The sequence below is a fragment of the Clavelina lepadiformis genome, chromosome 4 (genome assembly GCF_947623445.1).
Source record: "Clavelina lepadiformis chromosome 4, kaClaLepa1.1, whole genome shotgun sequence".
NCBI classification, from domain to species: Eukaryota; Metazoa; Chordata; class Ascidiacea; order Aplousobranchia; family Clavelinidae; genus Clavelina; species Clavelina lepadiformis.
In genome coordinates, this window is record NC_135243.1 from 23,657,307 (window position 1) to 23,677,924 (window position 20,618).

At 39.1% G+C, this 20,618-nt stretch overlaps 2 protein-coding genes across 3 annotated transcripts; one reads left to right on the plus strand and one right to left on the minus strand.

Moving 5' to 3' along the window:
* Positions 1 to 1,963: 1,963 nt before the first annotated feature.
* LOC143453112 (coiled-coil domain-containing protein 40-like) lies at positions 1,964 to 8,956 on the plus strand. The gene is made up of 20 exons (XM_076954264.1): positions 1,964 to 2,074; positions 3,612 to 3,675; positions 3,941 to 4,046; positions 4,116 to 4,210; positions 4,316 to 4,462; positions 4,531 to 4,750; positions 4,870 to 5,027; positions 5,090 to 5,230; positions 5,296 to 5,399; positions 6,081 to 6,324; positions 6,421 to 6,603; positions 6,694 to 6,939; positions 7,041 to 7,254; positions 7,514 to 7,683; positions 7,743 to 7,834; positions 7,894 to 8,014; positions 8,082 to 8,270; positions 8,345 to 8,503; positions 8,563 to 8,670; positions 8,744 to 8,956. Exons 1-20 carry the CDS (start codon positions 2,058 to 2,060, stop codon positions 8,870 to 8,872), a joined length of 2,907 nt encoding a protein of 968 aa, XP_076810379.1. The 5' UTR covers positions 1,964 to 2,057; the 3' UTR covers positions 8,873 to 8,956.
* Positions 8,957 to 9,086: 130 nt separating this feature from the next.
* LOC143452499 (SEC14-like protein 1) lies at positions 9,087 to 19,133 on the minus strand. Of its 2 annotated transcripts, XM_076953500.1 has the most exons (20): positions 19,010 to 19,133; positions 18,696 to 18,845; positions 18,363 to 18,494; positions 17,991 to 18,119; positions 17,327 to 17,482; positions 16,912 to 16,996; positions 16,703 to 16,812; positions 13,715 to 13,822; positions 13,572 to 13,653; positions 13,412 to 13,500; positions 12,902 to 12,972; positions 12,182 to 12,202; positions 11,478 to 11,665; positions 11,205 to 11,323; positions 10,987 to 11,118; positions 10,819 to 10,921; positions 10,661 to 10,749; positions 9,779 to 9,862; positions 9,544 to 9,710; positions 9,087 to 9,456 (listed from the first exon to the last, which is right to left on the minus strand). In XM_076953500.1, exons 1-20 carry the CDS (start codon positions 19,070 to 19,072, stop codon positions 9,375 to 9,377), a joined length of 2,160 nt encoding a protein of 719 aa, XP_076809615.1. In that variant the 5' UTR covers positions 19,073 to 19,133; the 3' UTR covers positions 9,087 to 9,374. The 2 variants fall into 2 exon arrangements, with proteins under 2 accessions (XP_076809615.1, XP_076809616.1); XM_076953501.1 differs by lacking the exon at positions 12,182 to 12,202.
* Positions 19,134 to 20,618: the final 1,485 nt, after the last annotated feature.

Consider the following 20,618-nt stretch of genomic DNA (forward strand, 5'->3'; position numbering starts at 1 on the left):
GTGGCTCCTCAATATTTCAATAGTGAACAATAGTTAATAACAATAGCTAGTAATAGTTAATAGTGTTCAATAGTGAACAGTTGAAATTTGAACATCGTATTATTTTATAACATTTTTAAAACTACAGTATATTATATTAACGTAGTATACTTAACTACAGTACGAAACGAACAAGATATCATCAACAAATAACAGAACATGAAAACCTGAAGGTGAAAACCGAGGTTTTAATCACCAGCACAAAAACATACAATAAGCAGGTATAAGGCGTTACAAAATTGTTTTAGCGACCTTTTCAAATGGTTCATCATTAGGACGATTATTTTTTGACCTAAAAACTGAAAACTTTGACATTAAAATACTTGTTTTTGACAAATTTTGACGTATGAAAAACTCAAGTTGGTAAATTACGCATTATTGTACAAAAAGTTAAAATTTATTGTGGTGAAGAAGGGCAAAAATATGAACACAGACCTAGCCTATTCTGAAAGGGAAATGAGCTAATTACAAATCATTGCCAAAAAAACTGCAACAAAAACTGTTGTACAATGTAAAATGACAAGTTCACCTACAGTGCAACCTGTATGACACCACGACAATGCAGTTTGTAAACAATTTTGACGTGGTAAAATTTTTTGACTTTGTAAACAATTTTGACAATTTCTGACCTAACGCTGTAAATTTGACAAATTTTTGACTTTTTTTGACAAGTCAAAAAATAATCGCCCTATTCATCATAAATAGATAATTTTTTTACGTATAAATTTGAGACTTACGTTTTACTTCGAGGCGTTCTAAAGATGTTTTTGAGGCATAAAAACCCAAAGTTTTGCACTTTGTGTATTTTTAGCGAGGTGTAAGGTAAGCAAATGCTGGAATTATAGATACAGCGTTTAAAAAAGTTTGGAAGCCGCTTGGCTTACACGCAATCCTAAATACGCTATTGACGTACAATTTTTTTGAAAGCTAAATGGGGCGTGGGACAAAAAGGTTGGGTAACACTGCTTTAGAATAAGTGGTTTATATTAAGACTATAAATGGCTCTCTACTATCTGTAGTTGTCGGAATCTGGCGCTTGCGTTCAGTGTTGTAACGACTCGGGTCACGTTTTTAAATTACTTGACATGACTCGAGTTTCGAAAGTAAATTGACGCAAGTCATTAAATCTTAGATTTTAATTTATTGACCAACTGAATTACAATTATTAGATTTCGTTGCGATCGGTTGAAGGTACAGTCAATGACTTTACTTGACTTGATCCAATTAGTAATTTGACTCGACTTGACTTTAGTTAACTTTCGAAATGACTTGACACGAGTCTTTTGAAAAATGACTGGGTTACAGCACTGCTTGCATTGCAAAAGTTTGCTTACCCCTGTATAATGTTTTATTCCTTACAGACGGCTTGTAATTATCCCCTACCAAGGTTTATATATTTTTGTCGTACAGCGTCGCTTACTGGTCAAAGGGTTGTCTAGCAACAAAACTTCAAACAAAAGAACAGGTTTGAAGTGCTCCAGTATACCGGTAAGTCTATAAGCTTGCACAGACTTTTTCAGGATACGTTTCTTTGCTTTTTCTCACCTCTGTTGAAGTATCATATTGGTATATGGTCGTGGGGCAGCCATAGTATCAAGTTGTTGTCAAAAGTTGTCATTATTGTTATTGTAGTTACTTTTACGCTGACACAATTTGGCAAAAAGAAATTGATATTAGTTAGGCTATTGTAGTTGACGTTGCGGGGTAGAGATTTGGCGTAGATGTTTTTGCATTAGAAAGATCACTGTTTACAGAAACAACTAGAGTATTACTCAAAGTCGATAAGCAGGTTTTGGTTCCAAATTCACGTTAAGCTGATAAATCATGCCGGTAAGCTACAGTCTGAAGTCTAGGGAAGGTACCGCTTATTTAGGCTAAGCTAGCTTTTAATCCACTGTACGATTATATTCTACTATTTCAAGGTTATTTTAACTGAAACTTAGGAGAAAGAGTTAAGAAACTGTGTAAGATAACTGAAATATTTCTGATTGAAATATAAGCTTATCCACCTTTGCAGGATGGCGGAAAACCCAAGGTGTGTTTGGGTCTGTTGCAGAAGTGCACAATCACAGGATACATTTGTATACCAGCTAGCTAGACCTCAGCTACTCAAATTCTGAAGTCATCTGATTGTGGGCTTCTGCACTAGGCTGGTGTGTTTTATGTTATACCAAAAACAAAACTCTTATATAAGACACAAAACAGACAGTTTTTAATGAGAAATCGTCCGTGCAAAGACGCAAATTTTGGCGTAATGGAGCGCAATAAAGCTTCAATTCTATTTATATTTGTTGTAATTTATCATTCAAACAACCAGTTTTAATTTTTTTATTTTTTATAAATCTGCGTGAAGATAAAAAAGTTCTGCATGCATGTTCATGAATGTCGTGATTGGCATAAACGTGGCCACATAACTTACTCAAAAAAAATTAACTTAAACAAAATTTCAAATAATAGCAAGTTTTACACAAGACTGTGTTCAGGCCCTTACTCATATTCATGCTAATGAATATAATTTTTGTTAAGTGGCAACTTATAACAACTAAACAAAACATTGATACTTTAGTATACGTCAACACCTCTGAAATTGTGTTTATGCACGCACATATGTTTTGGCAAATCAACTGGAAAGTATTGCAGTTTTCGACAAGAAACTTTGACTCATACCCGATGTCTTATTTACTATGAATAGCCGTAAATGTTTGAAAGTGTGACATGCACAATGATGAGTTTTGTGAGATGCACTTTCCATTATAGCTCGTAAAATATTTTCAAACTGGCTCGATACATTTTATTTGTTTAGTTTTCTTTAATTAGGAAATCAAAGTGGGTTACAAAGTTACACTAGAGACCATTTACATCATTAGCCATTACAGTAGAACCTGCCTAATAGGAGCACCAAGTTTATATGATCATTTTGGTATGATCCCAATTTTTCCATATAAAGTTATTACTAGGACCAGTCTTCAGATATAATGACACTTTTGTCAACGATCTTGGTGTGGTTATATGGTATATAACACAGCAGCTTCGGTTCTTGTGACAATTCGAATATTATGACCAAAATGATCTGGTCCCAAGGTGGTCATAATAAGCTGAGTTTACTTTCTCAATCTCCAAGGCAAAGACTAAAATAAGACATTTTGTAATTTTGTGTAAGACAACCAGGTAGACACAGGTTGAAACAGATCTATCATGGCATCTGGCATCGTTTTATATATTTGTCCGTCTTGAACAAAATTTCCTGTCGGAATAAGCTAAACGTGCATATTCAATCAGATCTTTCGTTCTAATCAACATTCAAGTTAGACACAATAAAGTCAAACAAAGAAGCCTCCTTAAACACAACGATACAACAACCACCAAACATTCTTGTTAAATTAAACATCATTTCAAGTATTTGCCTAAGCAATGCTTTCTATCTGAGAAAGTTCAACATATCGGTCCTATTCAACTTTCGACAAACTTTTTTGAAGATGGCTTTGTGTTTGAACAAGGGCTACCTCTGGTATTGCCCCAGCCTTTATAAGCAGGTGGAACCAAACAGTCTCGTTAAAGTTTATATTTTACAGGGATGACGACCAACCTAGTCTGGCAAAAGCTGTTTCCAAAGTGACTGTAAAAGCCCTTCAAGAGGTGAGCTTGAATTTAACTTGCATTTAAACGTTTGCAGCCCATTGGTTGAACTTGTTCTTGTTGCAATAAATCAACATCGAATCATGTTAACATGAAGCAAGACAGGAAAATATATTTAATGAAATGCACGAGGCAGAAAAAATTGTGCTAATGTCCTAATAACTAGTACCAATCACTTACCTACTTTCCACTGTGCATAAACACAACTGGTTCCAATATTGCCTACATCTCAGTGACCTCACAAGTTGAGTTATTTGATTGACAGCTTAGCTTGGAAGACATGGCGTCAGAGGAAGGGGCAATGAACATGGCTCTTGCCACAGAAAGTGACGATGACTTCCGAAGAAGCCGGCCGAGTAGTGCCACGCAAGGTTTGTGTCACACTTCACAAGTCTCTGAGATTTAGATTGAAAAGAGATATTTATAGTTTGTTGTGGCAGGTGACACGAGTACGTTGTTGCGCAATCTTGGACAAGGTGTCGGGATGCTTGACACTGATTCGGATGACGGAGAAGAAATGGATGATTTTGAGAGGGTTCGTTCTCGTCAGTCGTAAATACTCCATAATAAATTATACTTAAATCAAATCTCAATCTAGCTTCTACAAATTATAACATCACCATTACATCATACACTGCAGGCTGGCGAATCAGACGAGGAGGAAGAGGTTCAGTCGGATCTGGTAGTGCTCGATCCAGATCATCCCTTGATGAAGAGATTCCAGAATCGACTCAAACAACATCTTCTCAAGCAACTGGAGAAAGCGAGACTCGAGAGAAAAGAGCTGGTCAGTGGTGATGATCAGAGATGATGTCATTGGTGATGACATCACTTAACCTGTGTTTGATCTCTAAGACGGATGATCTGAAGAGGAAGAAAACAAACCGAGAAGATCTCGGAGTGCGCTTGTACGGCTCGCAGCAGGAGTTGGCACGGCAACAAGCCAACCTGGAGCAACTCCGAGACAAGTTTGCCGTCTCCTCCGACAAGAGACGGAAAGAAGAGGAGGACTTGAACAAGCTGCGGGAGAAATATAAACAATTCCAATCTCAATCCAGCAAGGAGAGGAAGAAGAGTGAGTGATGAAGATTGTTGAAGTTTTACTTCGTTTGTTTCCAATATCTTGAGACATATATGAATAGCACAGTAGTGTCCATAAGAGGTTGTTGAAAACATCTTATTTATTCTTCGAAGATGCGGAGTTGCAGACAGAGGTGGAGAATCTGGCGACTCGGCTATTTTATATGCATAACGCAAAGGAGGACATCCGCTCGGACATTGCGGTGATGAAGCGGGCTGCCGAGAAGGCCGAGGCAGAAGTCACTCATGCGGAAATGACGAAACAACGACAGGTTTGTGGCTTAAACTCCACCAACAACAAGCAAGGTGTGTAGTAATGTGATGTCTATAAAAGGATCTTCATGTTAACCGCATGACGGAAAGAGTGGAGCAACTGCGGGAATCGATCGCGATGTACGAGGCGCAACAAGCAGCACAGGCGGAGGAGACACTCGCCGCCAAACAAGCTCTGAGTGAAGCTAAAGAAGAAATTGAGGTCGGTTAAGCTTCGTTTTATTCCATATTAATGGATCGACATGTGATGTCGATGGCTTTTCCCAGGCAATCAACCTCGAGAAGAAGCAGTTGTACCAACAGTGGAACTCCAGCTTGATCGGGATGAAAAGAAGAGATGAGGCTCATGCTGCTATGCAGGAAGCGCTGGGGTAAGTGAGTGATTATGATGTCATAATCCAGATCAGTGTTTCTTAATCGAGTGAATGGTTCACCCCAGGGTGAATAAAATTTTTGCAGGGGTGAACCAACCAAAAGGGGTGAATAAGGGTGAACCGTCAGGTGATCAAACAGAAGTGATGCAATAGTGCAAAACCATAGTGCTCAGTGTGTCACGAACGGTTTAAACAACGAATTACTTAACAGAGGCCGGGAAGACGCTGAATGGGCATTGTAGAGCTGGAGGGATATTGTCTACTTGAATAAACAAATATCAAAACAACCTTAGTCATTTTGTGCTGTTATATATAGACGGGATAGTTTTATCATATCATGGGACAAGGGGGAATGAAATCTGGAGATGGATGCTAGGGGTGAACAAAACCAAAAAAGTTTAAGAAGCACTGATCCAGATAACTGATTATAATAATAAAGTAGGATCCGTTCCAAGCGAGTGAAACTTTCAAGTCGAATTAAAAAAATTGCTCCAATATATTGCTGAAGTAACATAACGTTGCATACATGTATTAAATGAAATGTGATCTATTGATGACAGTAATGTTGTTAAATCAATGACGAATATGAATAGTGTGTGTGTCGTTCTTGTTTTGCCACAGAAATCAAACAAATTCTCTCATCTCACTTTCAATTATAATCTTGTTGAAATTATACAGCTTGGCTCAGCAACAGGTAAAGTCCTTGGAGACAGAGATCACCGGATACAAGAGATCGATCCAGAAGGAGGAGGAGAGAAACGAAACGCTCACGATGGTCCTCAACAAGGCGGAAACGAACAAATCTCAAACAAAAAAGCTCATCAAGCAAAACCTGGTCAAGCAGGACGCTCTGAAGCAGCAGTACGGCACCTATAGCAGGACCTTGCACGAGACTGAGCAGGCTTACAACAAAGCGACCACTGTAAGTGACTCAAATTTGGATGTAATTTGGTCATAACCAGTGTGGCCTTGTTTAATTATCACATGTTTTGAGGCTGAATTGGTTGTTGTTTTGCAGGAACGTTCCATCAAACTCAGTGAAATAAGCGCACTTCGAAAGCAAATTGAGCGTGAATATTTGGAGAAAGTTGCGCTTGAAGACCAGGTCATGAAAGATTTACAACAACAACTCACTGCCAATAAAGCGCAAAGTTACACCGTCAAAGTCACCGAGAAAATGAGAGAAACAAAGAAGAAACTGGTTTGTGCCTTCCTGACTCTTTTTACTGCTTATTATGTGAATCGTAGCTGCCTTTATGATGTCATCAATGATGTTTGTGACGTAATACAGGAAGCGGAGTACTCACAAGTGGAAAACGAGATGGCTCGATGCTCGTTGCAACACTCGGAGTGCGGTGCTCGCATCCGGAACCTGAACAAGCAGCAAGAGGAGTTGGAGCAAGAGATCCAGTCTAAGAACGAGCTGATCAGCCGAGCGGAACACGAGGCATCGAAGCGTAACGCCGTGATCGAACGCAAGCAGACCAGCATCGACCAGTACAACAAGAAGCTCGAACAACTCATATCTAGCGGAGGGGTGAGCGGCTACTTTGTAAAGAAGCGATGCCATTACGTCATCAGGCACTGAATGATGTCACGGTACGCATCACTGCTTGCAACTATAATTTGTTTTAACAGGGCGAGGAACTGGGACCACTTGAAATCCAGATCAATTCGCTGAACAAACAAATAGAAGGCGCCTCGCAGGGAATCAACGACCTCCAACAATTCTGGCTGCGGCAACAACATGAGCTCGTCCAACTGACCAAGGAGAGAGACCAACAGTACGATGACGTCAACACATTGAAGAAACAACACACGATCCTGACACAGAAGAAACTGAGGATCGAAGGTGCGTTGTAATGCTGTTGGCATGGGTGCTGAAATGATTACTTAACTTAGTGAACTATGAAGTCCGCAGCCATATAATTGTGCCACCACTTTTACACTCTGATAATAATAATTAATCCACGTTTAAAAGATTATCCTCCGCTGTTCTTCATTTAAAGTGGCATTGACCACAAAAGCGGTTCTGTTGTCGTTGGACATAACCGTGTGTGAAAGATAAAGATCTTCTTCATCTTGTTGATGCGGGTCCGTTGATCTTTCAGGAGAGATCGACCAGCAAGAGCGGGAACAGGCTGAGATAAAGCGATCGATCCGCAACATGCAGAATGCCATGATCAAGCTCAACCTCCTCCTCTCCAAGGAGAAGGGAATCCAGGAGGACTTGGAGCAGGGCAACACCCTCACCGAGAACGAGTTCGTGCAGGAGCTGAAGGTAAGCTAGGTGCTACGGTCATGCAAGGTCAAGCATCCGACGTTTGGTTCGTGTTGCAGGAAGCGGAATTGGAGTCGATAAAGATGCAGTACAATCTGGACGGCTTGCGTGAGGAGAAGGAGCGTCTGCTGAACAGCCTCATCGAGGCAGAGTGAGTGTCGATGAGACTCTTTTCATCGCGATCAGGACTTAACTGATGCTTGTGCGCAGACGACAGATTATGCTCTGGGAGAAGAAGACGCAGCTCGCGAAGGAGACTCGATCCGCCGTCGACTCCGAGGTCGGGCAAGGAGAGATGCGAGCCATGAAAGCCGAGATTCACCGCATGCAGGTGATGACATCGTGTCACGTCGTCATATGACGTCATTTCCTGTGTGATGACGGCGCGGTTATTGCAGGTGCGTCACACGCAGCTGATGAAGCAGCAGAGCCAGATGATTAGGGACATGGAGCAGGTCGTGTCGCGTCGTGAAACGATTGTAACGAGGGGAGAGGCGCAGTCCAAGATCGACAGGAAGACTCCGACCAAAGGAGCTTTCCAGAAGAAACTCAACGAGACTCGAAAGAAAATCAAACAGACACAGAAGGTTTGTCGCAACATTACATGATATCCATTAACTGATGACATTGCGTTGTTATAATGACGTCATAATGATGTCAGGATGCGGTGACGTGTGATGAAGATATTCGACAACTTCGCGAGAATCAGGCGGACCTAGGGAGGAATTTAGAAGAGAAACAACTTGTTGTCCAGCAACTGCAGGGCTCTGTTGACGCACTTGAGGGCGACGTAGAACGACTCAACGAAGTGAAACGCTGGGTAAGAGATGAAAGTTGTGGGTTCAAATCCAGTCGACGGCACTTTTCCTTTTTTTCCAGAATTTGAATGAACTTGTATCGAGGCAAACCAAAGTAAAGCATCTCCAATCGCTCAAGGCCGGCAAATACACGCCGATATGTAAGACGGAAGGCGCGCTTGACAACGAGGTACCCGAGTTGATATTAATTAATTCATCTTCCAAACCTGAGTGAGCTGAACCATTTTCATCCTCTCTTACAGATCCACAAACAGGAGGAGCGCTTCCATCATTCTCTCAACATCTTGGACAGACTAAGCCAGGAATTCCCCCACGCCCAGCAAGCTCTAAGACACGTCATTGTGACGTACAGTGCGCAGGAAATAGAATAGTTTCATCATGATGACGTCAAAACTACTACTGCGTGCGCAATGTTTTTGCTTTTCATTGTTACTGTATTTAATAAAATGGCCGAATAACAATGCTTTGCTTGATGACGTCAGGAAAACAATTACGTCCCCGCTTGACTGGATTGCACTGGAAATGTGTTAAAAATGGAACCGCATTCTGACCCACCTTGACAGAAATAAAGTGCCAGGCTAAACAGACACTGGAACCTTTTATTAAATATCTTTGATGTTAAAAGACAAATAAAACAAAATGAATGAGAACTGTTATGACGTAACAAACAAAAAGCGCGAAACTTGATTAAAGCGAGCAAATAATGATTCTTTTATGTTATTTTGGGCATTGTGATGTCACAATTGTGCACGTAACAACGAAAGTGCATTCATTTGTCACAATGATTATATTGTGACGTTGAATAACGTGGAACTAAGTAAACTAAAATTGAGCAATAAAGGTTAGGCAGGGCTTGATGACGTCATACTCAAATCATGACGTAATGCTAGAACCAGTGACGTGTGAAAGTGTGGAAAAGGCGCTCTGGCAGGATTCAAGACTCGTCATTGACCCCCTGCAAGAAAATCGTCGAATCATTACGTCATGATACCGGTGGCAAGCATTTCATAGAAAGCAAGATGTTTCATATAATCGACGATACCTGAAGTTCTCGGAGGGCAGCACCTCGTGGTAGTAGATCACCTTTGCCTTGGGGTTGTGCGTAACCTGGTAGATGACGTCAGTAACAACTGATGACGTCTGCGCTGGGGGGGCGTGGAACTTCCACTGCAGGATGTAGAAGCCGCCATGGCGCGCGACGTGGGAACCCTGCCGAGTGTAGAGCCGTCAGTGACAAAAATGACGTAACAAGGCGTCTATAATGACGTCATAAATACCTGAACACTCTCTCCCTCCCTGCAAACGATGCTGGATTCGACGAGAGAGTAATCTTTCCCCAGGATCATGTGTTTGTCTATGACCTGAGCATAATAATAAAGTCAAGGAAGCTCCGGCTGCGGTCGCTATTTAACCAGCAAAGTGACAATTAATAGAATGTCGCCGATATATCCACCGGACTTGGGATGACTCGAAATTTCGCGCAATAACACGCGCAAAGCGACACACGTCAGACCAAGAGACGAGAGAAGTGCGTAAAGGGAACGACTTGCACTGAACTTACGAATTTACATCCAACGGTTAATTATGTATTTGATTACTTTTCTCTGAATTCATTCTATAAACTTCTGTGAAGATTTCAAGCTTTTACTTAAAGTTTAATTTCAGTTTCCAGCAGAGTTGTAACGACTCGAGTCACATTTTTGATGACTCGACATGATTCGAGTCAAAGGAAATAAATGACTTGGTTACAACTCTGGTTTTCAGCTGATGTCCATATTATTTATCGTTGTCGCCGCGCATCGTGGAGAAAATCCAACAATGACACTTCATTAAAACATGAACCGCATCGCACATTACAACGTAGTCGACCGCTTGCTGTTCACGAAGATTAATTGAGAGCGCATTCCACATTCAATGACATAGGGCCACAAGTCCATTGAATTACTTTTAACTTATCCGCTTCTTGACTTAAGTGGCCTTCCCACCATTCAAAGAAAAGGAGAAACTGGTCATGCTGAGGTGATATTTAACCTGTAGGCCAGCTTGATGGGACTTTTTTCCACAATTTGGAAGAAGATACCATATCTTTCATATTTTGAATCACGGGTAAAGGGCTCTACCAAGTTAACCCAACACACCAACTATGAGCGTATAGGTACCTGCACATTTTGCGTTTGAACCTGGTTGCCACCCATCGCCGTGCTAGGTCCTGGCACAATACACTGCAGGTCTTCATACTCCAGTGGACCTGTCGCAATGCAGTCATTCTTTGAATGGGTTCGGCATTATTACATGAAAATTACGCCATAACACTCACCCATCGGTTTCTTGCTGTAGAACAACGTGTACATGACGTCACCTTTAAGCGAATCAAAGTCCCAAGTGATGACGCAATCTTTGTCTGGAACTTCTACCACGACCTAAATCGAAGTGAAAATGAAAATAACTTTATGACCTCATCAATGATGCGCCTATTTCGTCATACCTCATGCGGGGCGCCCTTGAATACGTTTGCGGTCTTGTATATGGTCTCTTCCCATAGAGAAACGCCGTCGCCTTTCTCACAGTCAAGCCGGTACATGGACTTGGGGACCACTTCTCCGTCCGCGATGTTGCACTGCGCACAAGTACTAACATCAAAATTGTGCTTAACGGCCACCAACCACAATACACATGGCGCTTATGGGCCACCAGTCATCAAACCTGGCAGCTACCACCGAGGAAGTCGGGGATGAATTCGGCGGGAATGTAATCAACCAATCCCCCCGGACCCAGGTAGTCGGTGCCGGTGTACATCATGAACTTGGTGCTCGTTTTTTCGTCTGCAACAAACACACCATGGATGACGTCACTACACATTACAATAATGAACTTCGTTGCCGCAACTACACAACAATGGTCCGTTATTGCATAATAAGGAATAACTATGCAAACACGGAAGTAAAAAATTGTTAACAAGTTTGAATCGAAACTGACCAATGAAAGGACTGATGAGTGCCCATAGCACAGGAAACACTCTCGGTGACCTGACAATCAACAATCGGGCCATTGTTTCAGGATAATTCGCCTCTATGACCTCCATAAGACGTAACAATGCTTGAACTCCAGGCCTCCACAGATGTCTCATGTTTAGCCCATCTAAGTCGACAATACAGGTCCAAGAACTGAGAAGAATAAACATAAAAGATTGATTTGAAGGAAAATTAATCAGGGATTTTTCAAGACTGAAATGGCGCAAGTTCATCCATTGAAATGATTCCTCATGATGCCCGGTCATGCTAAAATTACATAATCATGCAACTCCAGAATAAGATGTCTATGCTTGCATGGTGGGTACAATGGTATGACATCACACTTCATCGATATTCTTCGCCACAAGATGGCAGTAATGTAGTGAGCTTAATTCAAGTGGAAATGTTAAAAGTTAATATCAGTGGCGAAAATGTCAATAAAATTTAGCAGAAAAACTCGCTTCATAAAGATAACCACGCTAGAAGGCAGCAGAGAGCACACACGAAAAGGAAACCTCGACATGCATGATTGCTTAAACGTTAAAACAAGTCATGCATAAAAATATCATAACCTAGTGGTTCCGTGCAGTCAATAGCGATTATTAGTTAATATCGGCCACCGCATGTCGCTATTGTGCATTTGAAAAGGTTTCTATGCAGACGTTTTACCTGATGTGGGTTTCTTTTTCGCTGAATATTAAAACAGATGTTTCAACTTATTTTCATCTTAAACGCACTATAATTTATATAAAATAATGACTCATAAAATACATTGTGACCCCGGGACACAGGGATCCCTCACAAGAGATAGCAGGTTGAATTAGAAACTTTGGACAATGTCTCTATAGTGTTGAATAAACTGCCAAAAAATTCAATTAAGAGTCTTGTAACGGAGTTTTGTTCGTGCTGGAGTCAGAATTACGAAAAGGGAGTATCTTTGTGACATCACATGGAGACAAAAGAGAGGAGCAGCAGCAGGCAGGTCCACACTCTTCCTCATATAATTAGAATTTTTTAAAGCACTTTTACTTGTCACCGCCAGTGATTTCATTTCTACGCAGTTAAAATCCATCACGAAGCTGATTCGATAATTTTTGGCTTAATATCTGCATCTGATCGAATGCTCATCTCCCCAGGGACGTAATTAACGAGATAGCAACGCTATCTTGCGTTATGTCTATTATATGTCATTATGACGTCAAATATGTACATTGTTACGTCATAACGTACATTGTTACGTACATTGTTATTGTTACGTACATTGTTACGTAACGTACATTGTACATTGTTACGTCATACGTAATTAACGAGATAGCAACGCTATCTTGCGTTATGTCTATTATATGTCATTATGACGTCAAATATGTACATTGTTACGTCATAACCAACCTGGTTGGCTTGCTTCTCTCCAGAGACACCTCGCGGCACTTCTTCAATCCTTCTTCCATTATGTAGAGGACCTACGACATAATGCTCATTATTACGTCACACGTGTAGACATGGTACCTGAAATAGCACCCGGAACTAATCAGGAAGAAAAACTAAGAATATCAGTTGTAAAAATTGATCAACAATTGCCTCTGTGACGTCACAGAAGTGCTGCGTAAGCTTGTAAGCAAAGGAGTAAGAGATGGACTTAACGTGATGTCATCACTGGTTTGAAAAAACATTCTAGATTAGAATATAGTGCCTCGCTGCTACTACTCTGTGACGTCAGAAATAGCATTCTATGCTTTATCAGTGACCGGAAATGACATCGGGCGACACTATGGTATTTATTACGTACATTTGCTTATAAAAATAAATACGAATAACATTTGATACTAAAACTTAAATCAAAAATTAACTTTGAAACTTTCTAAAAAATAGAAATTAAATTATGACGTCACAATTACCCACATGTCTCAGAATTCCTTCCTGGCCGACAGCTTTGAGCAATCCCTTCGTGTCCATCTTGCCCAGTTTGAGCACGTACACCGGCCTGCCCTCTGTCAAACAAAACACCGTCAGCACCAACTCAAGTGGGTCACTTCACCCACCTGGGAAAACCCCTACTTACCCAGGTCGTGGTGGTGCCAACCGCCCAGGTAGTAGTTGGTCAGGATGTCGTTGGACGACCAGGTGTCCAAGATTCTATCGATCTAATAAATCGCTTGTTTAATAACCGGCGTTGGTGCGACCGCCAATATCGATTAATCGTACCTGGTGTTGTTTCCGCCAAGATAGTGATTGGCACAAAACCTCGCGCGCTTTCTCCATGTTAAAGTCACGTGATCGCAGGAAACGCAAAATATGTTCATCGCGAGGAATCTGCAAGAACACACTGAAATTATTATGACGTCACATTGACAAAGCTCTATAATGAAACAAATGTTAAATAGTTTGACAATAAGTTTCTTCAGTTAAAACGTCGAAATAAACAACAAATGTTTCTGTTAGATTCGTAATCAGTCGTTATATAACAATGACAGAAGCATATTCAATATTTGCGTATGAGCTTTATGTCGTTACAGAAGTATTGTTACGAGATTGTGCGGAAAAAATTGACCCAACAAAGTGAAAAAAACAGATGGTTGTGATTAAGAAAGCATCATATGTGTAGCGGTACTTCTCGCCAGACTAATAATGAAACGGAAATGACGTCAACGCGCAACTCGGGTAATTGCAATAGTCACGTAACTGTTATAAACAGCAACATGGGAGGTGGGGTAATGCACAAAGAAAGCAACAACTTATACAAACCCCGCACCCATATCAACAGGGCAAGTTAAATAATAACGCGTTAATTACGTCACTGAGGACATCGGACAAAGTTACAAAATATTTATTTAATTAAGCGTTGGCAAACGCATAGGACCGGGAGAGAAAGTTTTGAAGTGGACAACAAAGTATAGGTTTGAAAGAACTTTCATACGTAAATAACTAAGAAAAAAAATTATAAACACTGAAAAAAAAACAGCAAGATTATCGAGCTAACAATTAATTAATGGTGAAGATATTTTTCAAATTTTTTTGATGACATTTTTGAAATCTTTCTGGTGATGAATATATTCTATTGAATTATATTATTGATCTAACAAACCGTTCGCGTAACAACCACATTAAACAAACTCTACACTGGACCAATATTATATTGCAATTGCACACTTAATCTTTTAACGCTGAAAATCTAGTGTTAAAAGTCGGTTTAATGAAGAACCAAAGCGCCAAGTACAAGGTTTAAGGACTTAATCCGCTCCATCATAGTCGACGTTCAGGACTCAGGAGATACAAGCAACTTAACAACGTCCCCTGCATTAAACAAGACATACATTGGCTTATAATTATAATGTGTTGGCTTAATAGCCCTCAAGCGATAAGATAAGGGTAACAACATGAGCAGGACCTGATATGCAACAGCTGTGTGACCCTACAAGAATACGACAAAGAGGTTTTTGTTACGTTGCAAAACGTCACAATGCGAATAATTTTACCCAAATGCAAGCGTGTCACACACTTTGTTATGTAATAATCGACATTGTTAGTTTCTTTTTCACGCAACAAACGAAGCTTTACATAACTGATTTGAAGTGAAGCGTTACAGGGAAGTAGAAAATTGGTTTCGATTGATGTTATGCAAACAAGGTCTGGTAACCACCCTAGTCTCCTATGCATGGTGTAAAATATAAGTTCCTATTACAAAAGCAACCACCTAAAGCTAAACTATCGCAACGTATCAATCAAAATAAAACCTACATACATCCATCAAATACAAGACAGCACTGGTGAAACAAAGAAATATCTTTCAACTTTTCGTTCACCCGTTCGCGTTAGCTTGATCAAGACGATTACATATTATCATACATACAGTACATCTACCGGTATGTGCATACAAATACAACCACATACACCCATGTTATAGATTGTAATACCATGCAGGAAGTTAAAGCTGGTACAATTAGTTACAATTCACTGAATATTCCAACAGGGAAATCTACTGATAGCAAGCAACCACCAATACAGCCATCAAGTTACAGAACATACAGTTTAGTAGAATGTGATTTAAAGCCATATATATTATACAGGGAACATTGACAAACAAGCTAAGCAATTAAACAAGGTGCAAACTCTTCATTTGTTTACACAATAAGCACATTGTGTTTTGTAACAAATGACCTTTAATAAGCAGGTCAGGATGATAAAATAACCAATGCACTGATATCATTCTTATCCTGACATCATAATTACATTTGAATGCATTAATCACGAACCATTGTGATGCATAAATACAAACGTCATTTTTGCGCGACCAGGCTTTAAATTAATCTTAGTTTAAAGAAAGTCTTCAATTGGTTACATAACAATGACAAATATGAGTTAATAATTGTGGGGTCCTTTTGTTACTCCACAATAAAAAGAGATTATTGGCTCACAAAAAACAATTTAAGCAGGACTGTCATAGGCACGTCTTTACAATGATTTCTTCTAAATGTCTTTTAAAAGGCCATTAGAGTGCAACTACACCTGCCCATAGGTCAAATAGCCTGCTTGTTTGTTATCTCATAATACAAAAACCCATAAACTTCAGCTGTCAAATGTGAACTGTGTCAAAGTATGGAGCTGCCAGTTTATTTAAACTTAAAAGCTGATAATACTTATTATGACGCAAGAAGGGATACTTGGTTGCTTCTGTGTACCACATACCATTGGTGTCAGGCGGTACCAATGGCATGACAGAACTTACCACAACTGTTACATATGACAAGGCAGTAATGCCAACAGCACTACGCACCAACCATACAGCAAAATGCTGCTTGTAATTGACGGGAAGTTTGAAACAAATCGACATGTTTATCACTTATAGCAGGATGTTATTACAGAATTATCAGAATGTTAACTGCGGTGATATTCACCAGAATGAATAAATATGCAGTAATTACATAAACCAGGCCCAGGGCAATAACACAAATAGCACTTATGTTAAAGCAATTACTGTTAAAGTAAACACAACTTTGTTTAACATAACACCAATAGCACTTTTGTTAACTTAAACACATATGTTTTCATCACAATCTACTTTTTCTATTACGTCAGATCAAAACAAAACATATCACTAACTGTCAATGTTACCTGGTAACAAAACTGCGGCTCTGCATTCATTTTCTTGACCGATATTTTACTTACACTACTTCAACACAGACATCAGCTAACCTTTCCATTGTGAGTGTCCGAGAGCCATTTCCGAAGCTGAATGAGCTTGCTCTCTTCCAGAGGCTGCAGGATACCCAAGTTGTGCTCAATATATTCCTCGTCGAGTTTGTCTGTAAAGTCATCACCATGGTAACATGTAGTGAAGTAGTTAACTAGACAATTTGTAAGCATGACATCATAATCTTGTGATGACATCATGATAGTCTTACCTTCTTTCCCGCCAACAATCCTGTCACCAGATGTTGTCGCAACTTCAGCACAAGTAGACGAAAATGAGGAATTTCGACTCCGAGTCTGAATATTACGAAGTGATGTTAGAATGTTGTTGATGTTTATCGCAGTAATAACTGCCATAAACATCATATATGCTAGATTATAAGACGTAAGAAATGATACTAAAACTTTATTATGCTACGAGCAAACGACTTGAAAGTGGGGAAACGTTGTTTTATCAATGAAAGAGACACATAGAACACTAAATACCGAACGTACGTTATCTTAGTGCACTTGGTATGATACTAATTAAACAAATTCATCATGACAAGGCTATTCCCGTTACAACACCGTTTTATACTGCATGTGATTGTTACATCAAGAATTTTCATTGTATGACATCACAAACACCTGGCTAAAAGTTGCGTCGTTACTGCTCGATGTAGAGTGAAGGGAAGTTCGGTTTGAGGAGGAATTAAGATGAGGATTCTGCTCTGCCCATGTGGGAATGTGGGTAATCCCCTCTTTCAAGAGTTCTCCGAGGAAATGTTCAATGATCTCCTTGCCCTGTACAATCAGGCCGCAACTTTGTTTGTGAGATGTTTATGGCATATAGCAGGGGTCACAAAACTATGACCAGATCGGCCCGGCAAGTTTAATTTGTCCGGCCCACCTCACTGAATCACAAATGAGCTAAATGTATGGTAGCTCGTTGAAAAAAAAGGGAAATTTGGCCGCAATCGTTGGTTTTAATTATTATCTGGTCCTTTATGAAAAAAGTTTGGTGAACCCTGGCATAAAATATACGGATATGTAGGAAAATCAGCGAACAAAAGCAAGATTACTAAACCTGATCAACAACTTTTCCTCGCTACGAGATCTTATTTATGTAATATTTACTTGCTACAAACACTTAAATAATAAAAAACCATCAAATTAGGTTAACATTTATAAGTAAGATATAAGTACTTGATACTTAGCGTTTTAGAATTTAAATTAACATAACATGCTACGATTAAAAATGCAAACAGTCAGTAACAAAAGCACTAGATTGCAAATAATCATCACACTGGACCTTTTTAATATTAGCAGCGTATTGTTTCATGGCTATCTTTTCAACACTGGATTCGAATCCAAAAAATGATTTTATTTCCATTTTTGCAGTTTGTTCAAAACAAGTCCAATTTGGGTTATCCGGATGGACCTAACAACATAAACAAACTTCATTTAACCTCAAAGTCTACCAAATATGTTTACAGCCACAGCAAGTTATAAGTTACAACTAATACTAACAATACACAACATTATTAAATTACATTATTACATTATTATTAAAATACACAACATTACAACACAATAAGTTACAACTAAAACTTGTACTTTTATCAATTAAAGCCTATTTCTGTAACAAGGCATTTATAATACAAGAAATACATGTTAATCTCACTGTGTATTGGCAGCATTCATTGACTAAAACTCGACTTGAAAAACTTTCGTTGTAAGCTGAAATATTCAACGTGCGTTCTTTTCGATTCAGTGAATTTTTTTGGACAAAATAAACGTAATCAAAACCGACCATCTAAATAGGAATACAATCAGATCACTAAAATAAAATTAATAAAAAGCAATACTAAAATGGTAATTAATTAAATTAAAGTAGTTAAAATAAAATCGCTGTAAAAATTAGAAAATATTTCGAGTAAACTGTAAATCATAACATTTGTTATGTTTGTTGCCACACGGCATAAAATACTGAAATATTTTCAACCAAAGTTCAAACCCTTTTAAGAAGTCTTGGAGCATCGACGTTGAGTTTGCATCTTCTTTCAATGACGTGAGTCGATTTATCTTCACTTTCATGTTCGTTTAAAATCTCACATCCAATAAATACTGGGATCATATCACAAGTTGGGAACCGCTTCTCGTAAGCCTGGATGGAAATTAAAGGTTGTTCATTGGCTACTACTTTATGTGTGTAAATCAAAAAAGCATTTCTGTTGTAGCGGAGTGTGCGGCATTACAGCGGTGTTGCGAATGTGATTTTTAAACTCTACCATATAAAACATATGTCATAAAAACATGTAAAATACTTACAGCCATGACCATCTCAAACGGATGTTTATACACACGGATTGGTGACTGGTACTGCTGAACCATTGTGAAAATAAGGTCACCAGCATGAAATTAACAAATAATTAAAATAAAATCTAAAAGTAAATAAATTTAACATTGAGTTTTAGATAGCCTAGGCCAATTATCTTTTCTTAGGTCCAGTAAAAAAATTGAATGACTTGTGCCTCAGTTAACAAATTGTATTGCATTCAATCCCAACTTTTAATAATAGAAATCGAGACCATGGCGTTACTGCCTGGTATGAGATCATTGTGTTAGTGGTTACTTTGAGCTTTTGTAAACAACACAAGCAATCGCACATGAAGAAACTGCAAAGACAAAAGCTAGGCCTTAAATTGTTTTAAGAAATACAGTAAGATCCGAACGACAAAAAAGGTATCCACGTTATCTGACATAAAACTGCTAGGAATATATTTCACCCCTATATTTCCATATTATACAAATATTTCCCATGCAAATATTATTTCCCATGCAAATACAAATATTTCCCATGCATTTCACCCCTTCAATCCAAAAAACTTCACTGTCCAACTCCAACACAGCAATTCAAAAACAGATATGCCAAATCAATAGCAAAAAACTAAGATTACGACAAATATTACACATCTATATATACTTCATTTTTTATATTTGCACACATAAATGTTCGTTTTAATTCAATGTCCAGAAAGCTTGCAATTTAAAAGAGAATGAAAATGGGTCAACAATTTCTATTGGTAAGTGAAGGCGATAGAAAAAATCTTGCCACCCAGTATCTCAGAAAGAGTCTATAGATTGTATCACAAGTTGACACAAAGTTGCATTTTCAGAACTGAGAATTATGTAACACTCGAAAGAATCTGTTACGAGAAGATAAATTTTGACTATTGTGCGGCCATGAATAGGGTTCCAGTATTACGGTTTAAATAGAAAGTCAAGTGTGTTAAAAGTTTACAGGATGTTTCTCTCGGGTGCGCAGCGGCCACGAAATACAAACCGGGTAACCGGCAGTCAGTGAAATACACTGCCCTGAACTGAAAACTACAGTAGTTTTTGACGAGAAATCGTAAAGGTTAAGATGGCGTGCACTGAAGGTTCAATTCTTTGTTTATGTTTTAGACCAGGGTTATAAATAGTCGTTTAAACAACCATATTTTCTTTGTTTATTTATTACAAACTGAAGATAAAGTCCAGCGATAAGTTGATAAACCTCATGCGTGCAGGTGTACACTTCCGCTAGCCTATACGCTGCCTAAAAACTCATCCATTTTATTATTCATAAAATAGCAACTTTTAGGAAAATTCATATATTGGCTTCCCGACTCTAACTTAGGAACTTGCGGGACAATTAACAAAAGAATACCGGTCTACTTGACCAAGCTGAACGCGGGCTGAACTTTTTCACGTTCAAGCCGATTTAAAAAAGAGGCAAATTTAGCTGTTTAAACGCCGGGGCCTAGTTACATAACACAAGCAAATACTTGAAAATTCAGTAAACGAGGTTATGCCAGTAATTCGCGGTTCACCGAACACTGCCATACTTTCCACTCGAGTAAGGCTTCACACAGCCGTGCCCACAAGTTTTTCTCTT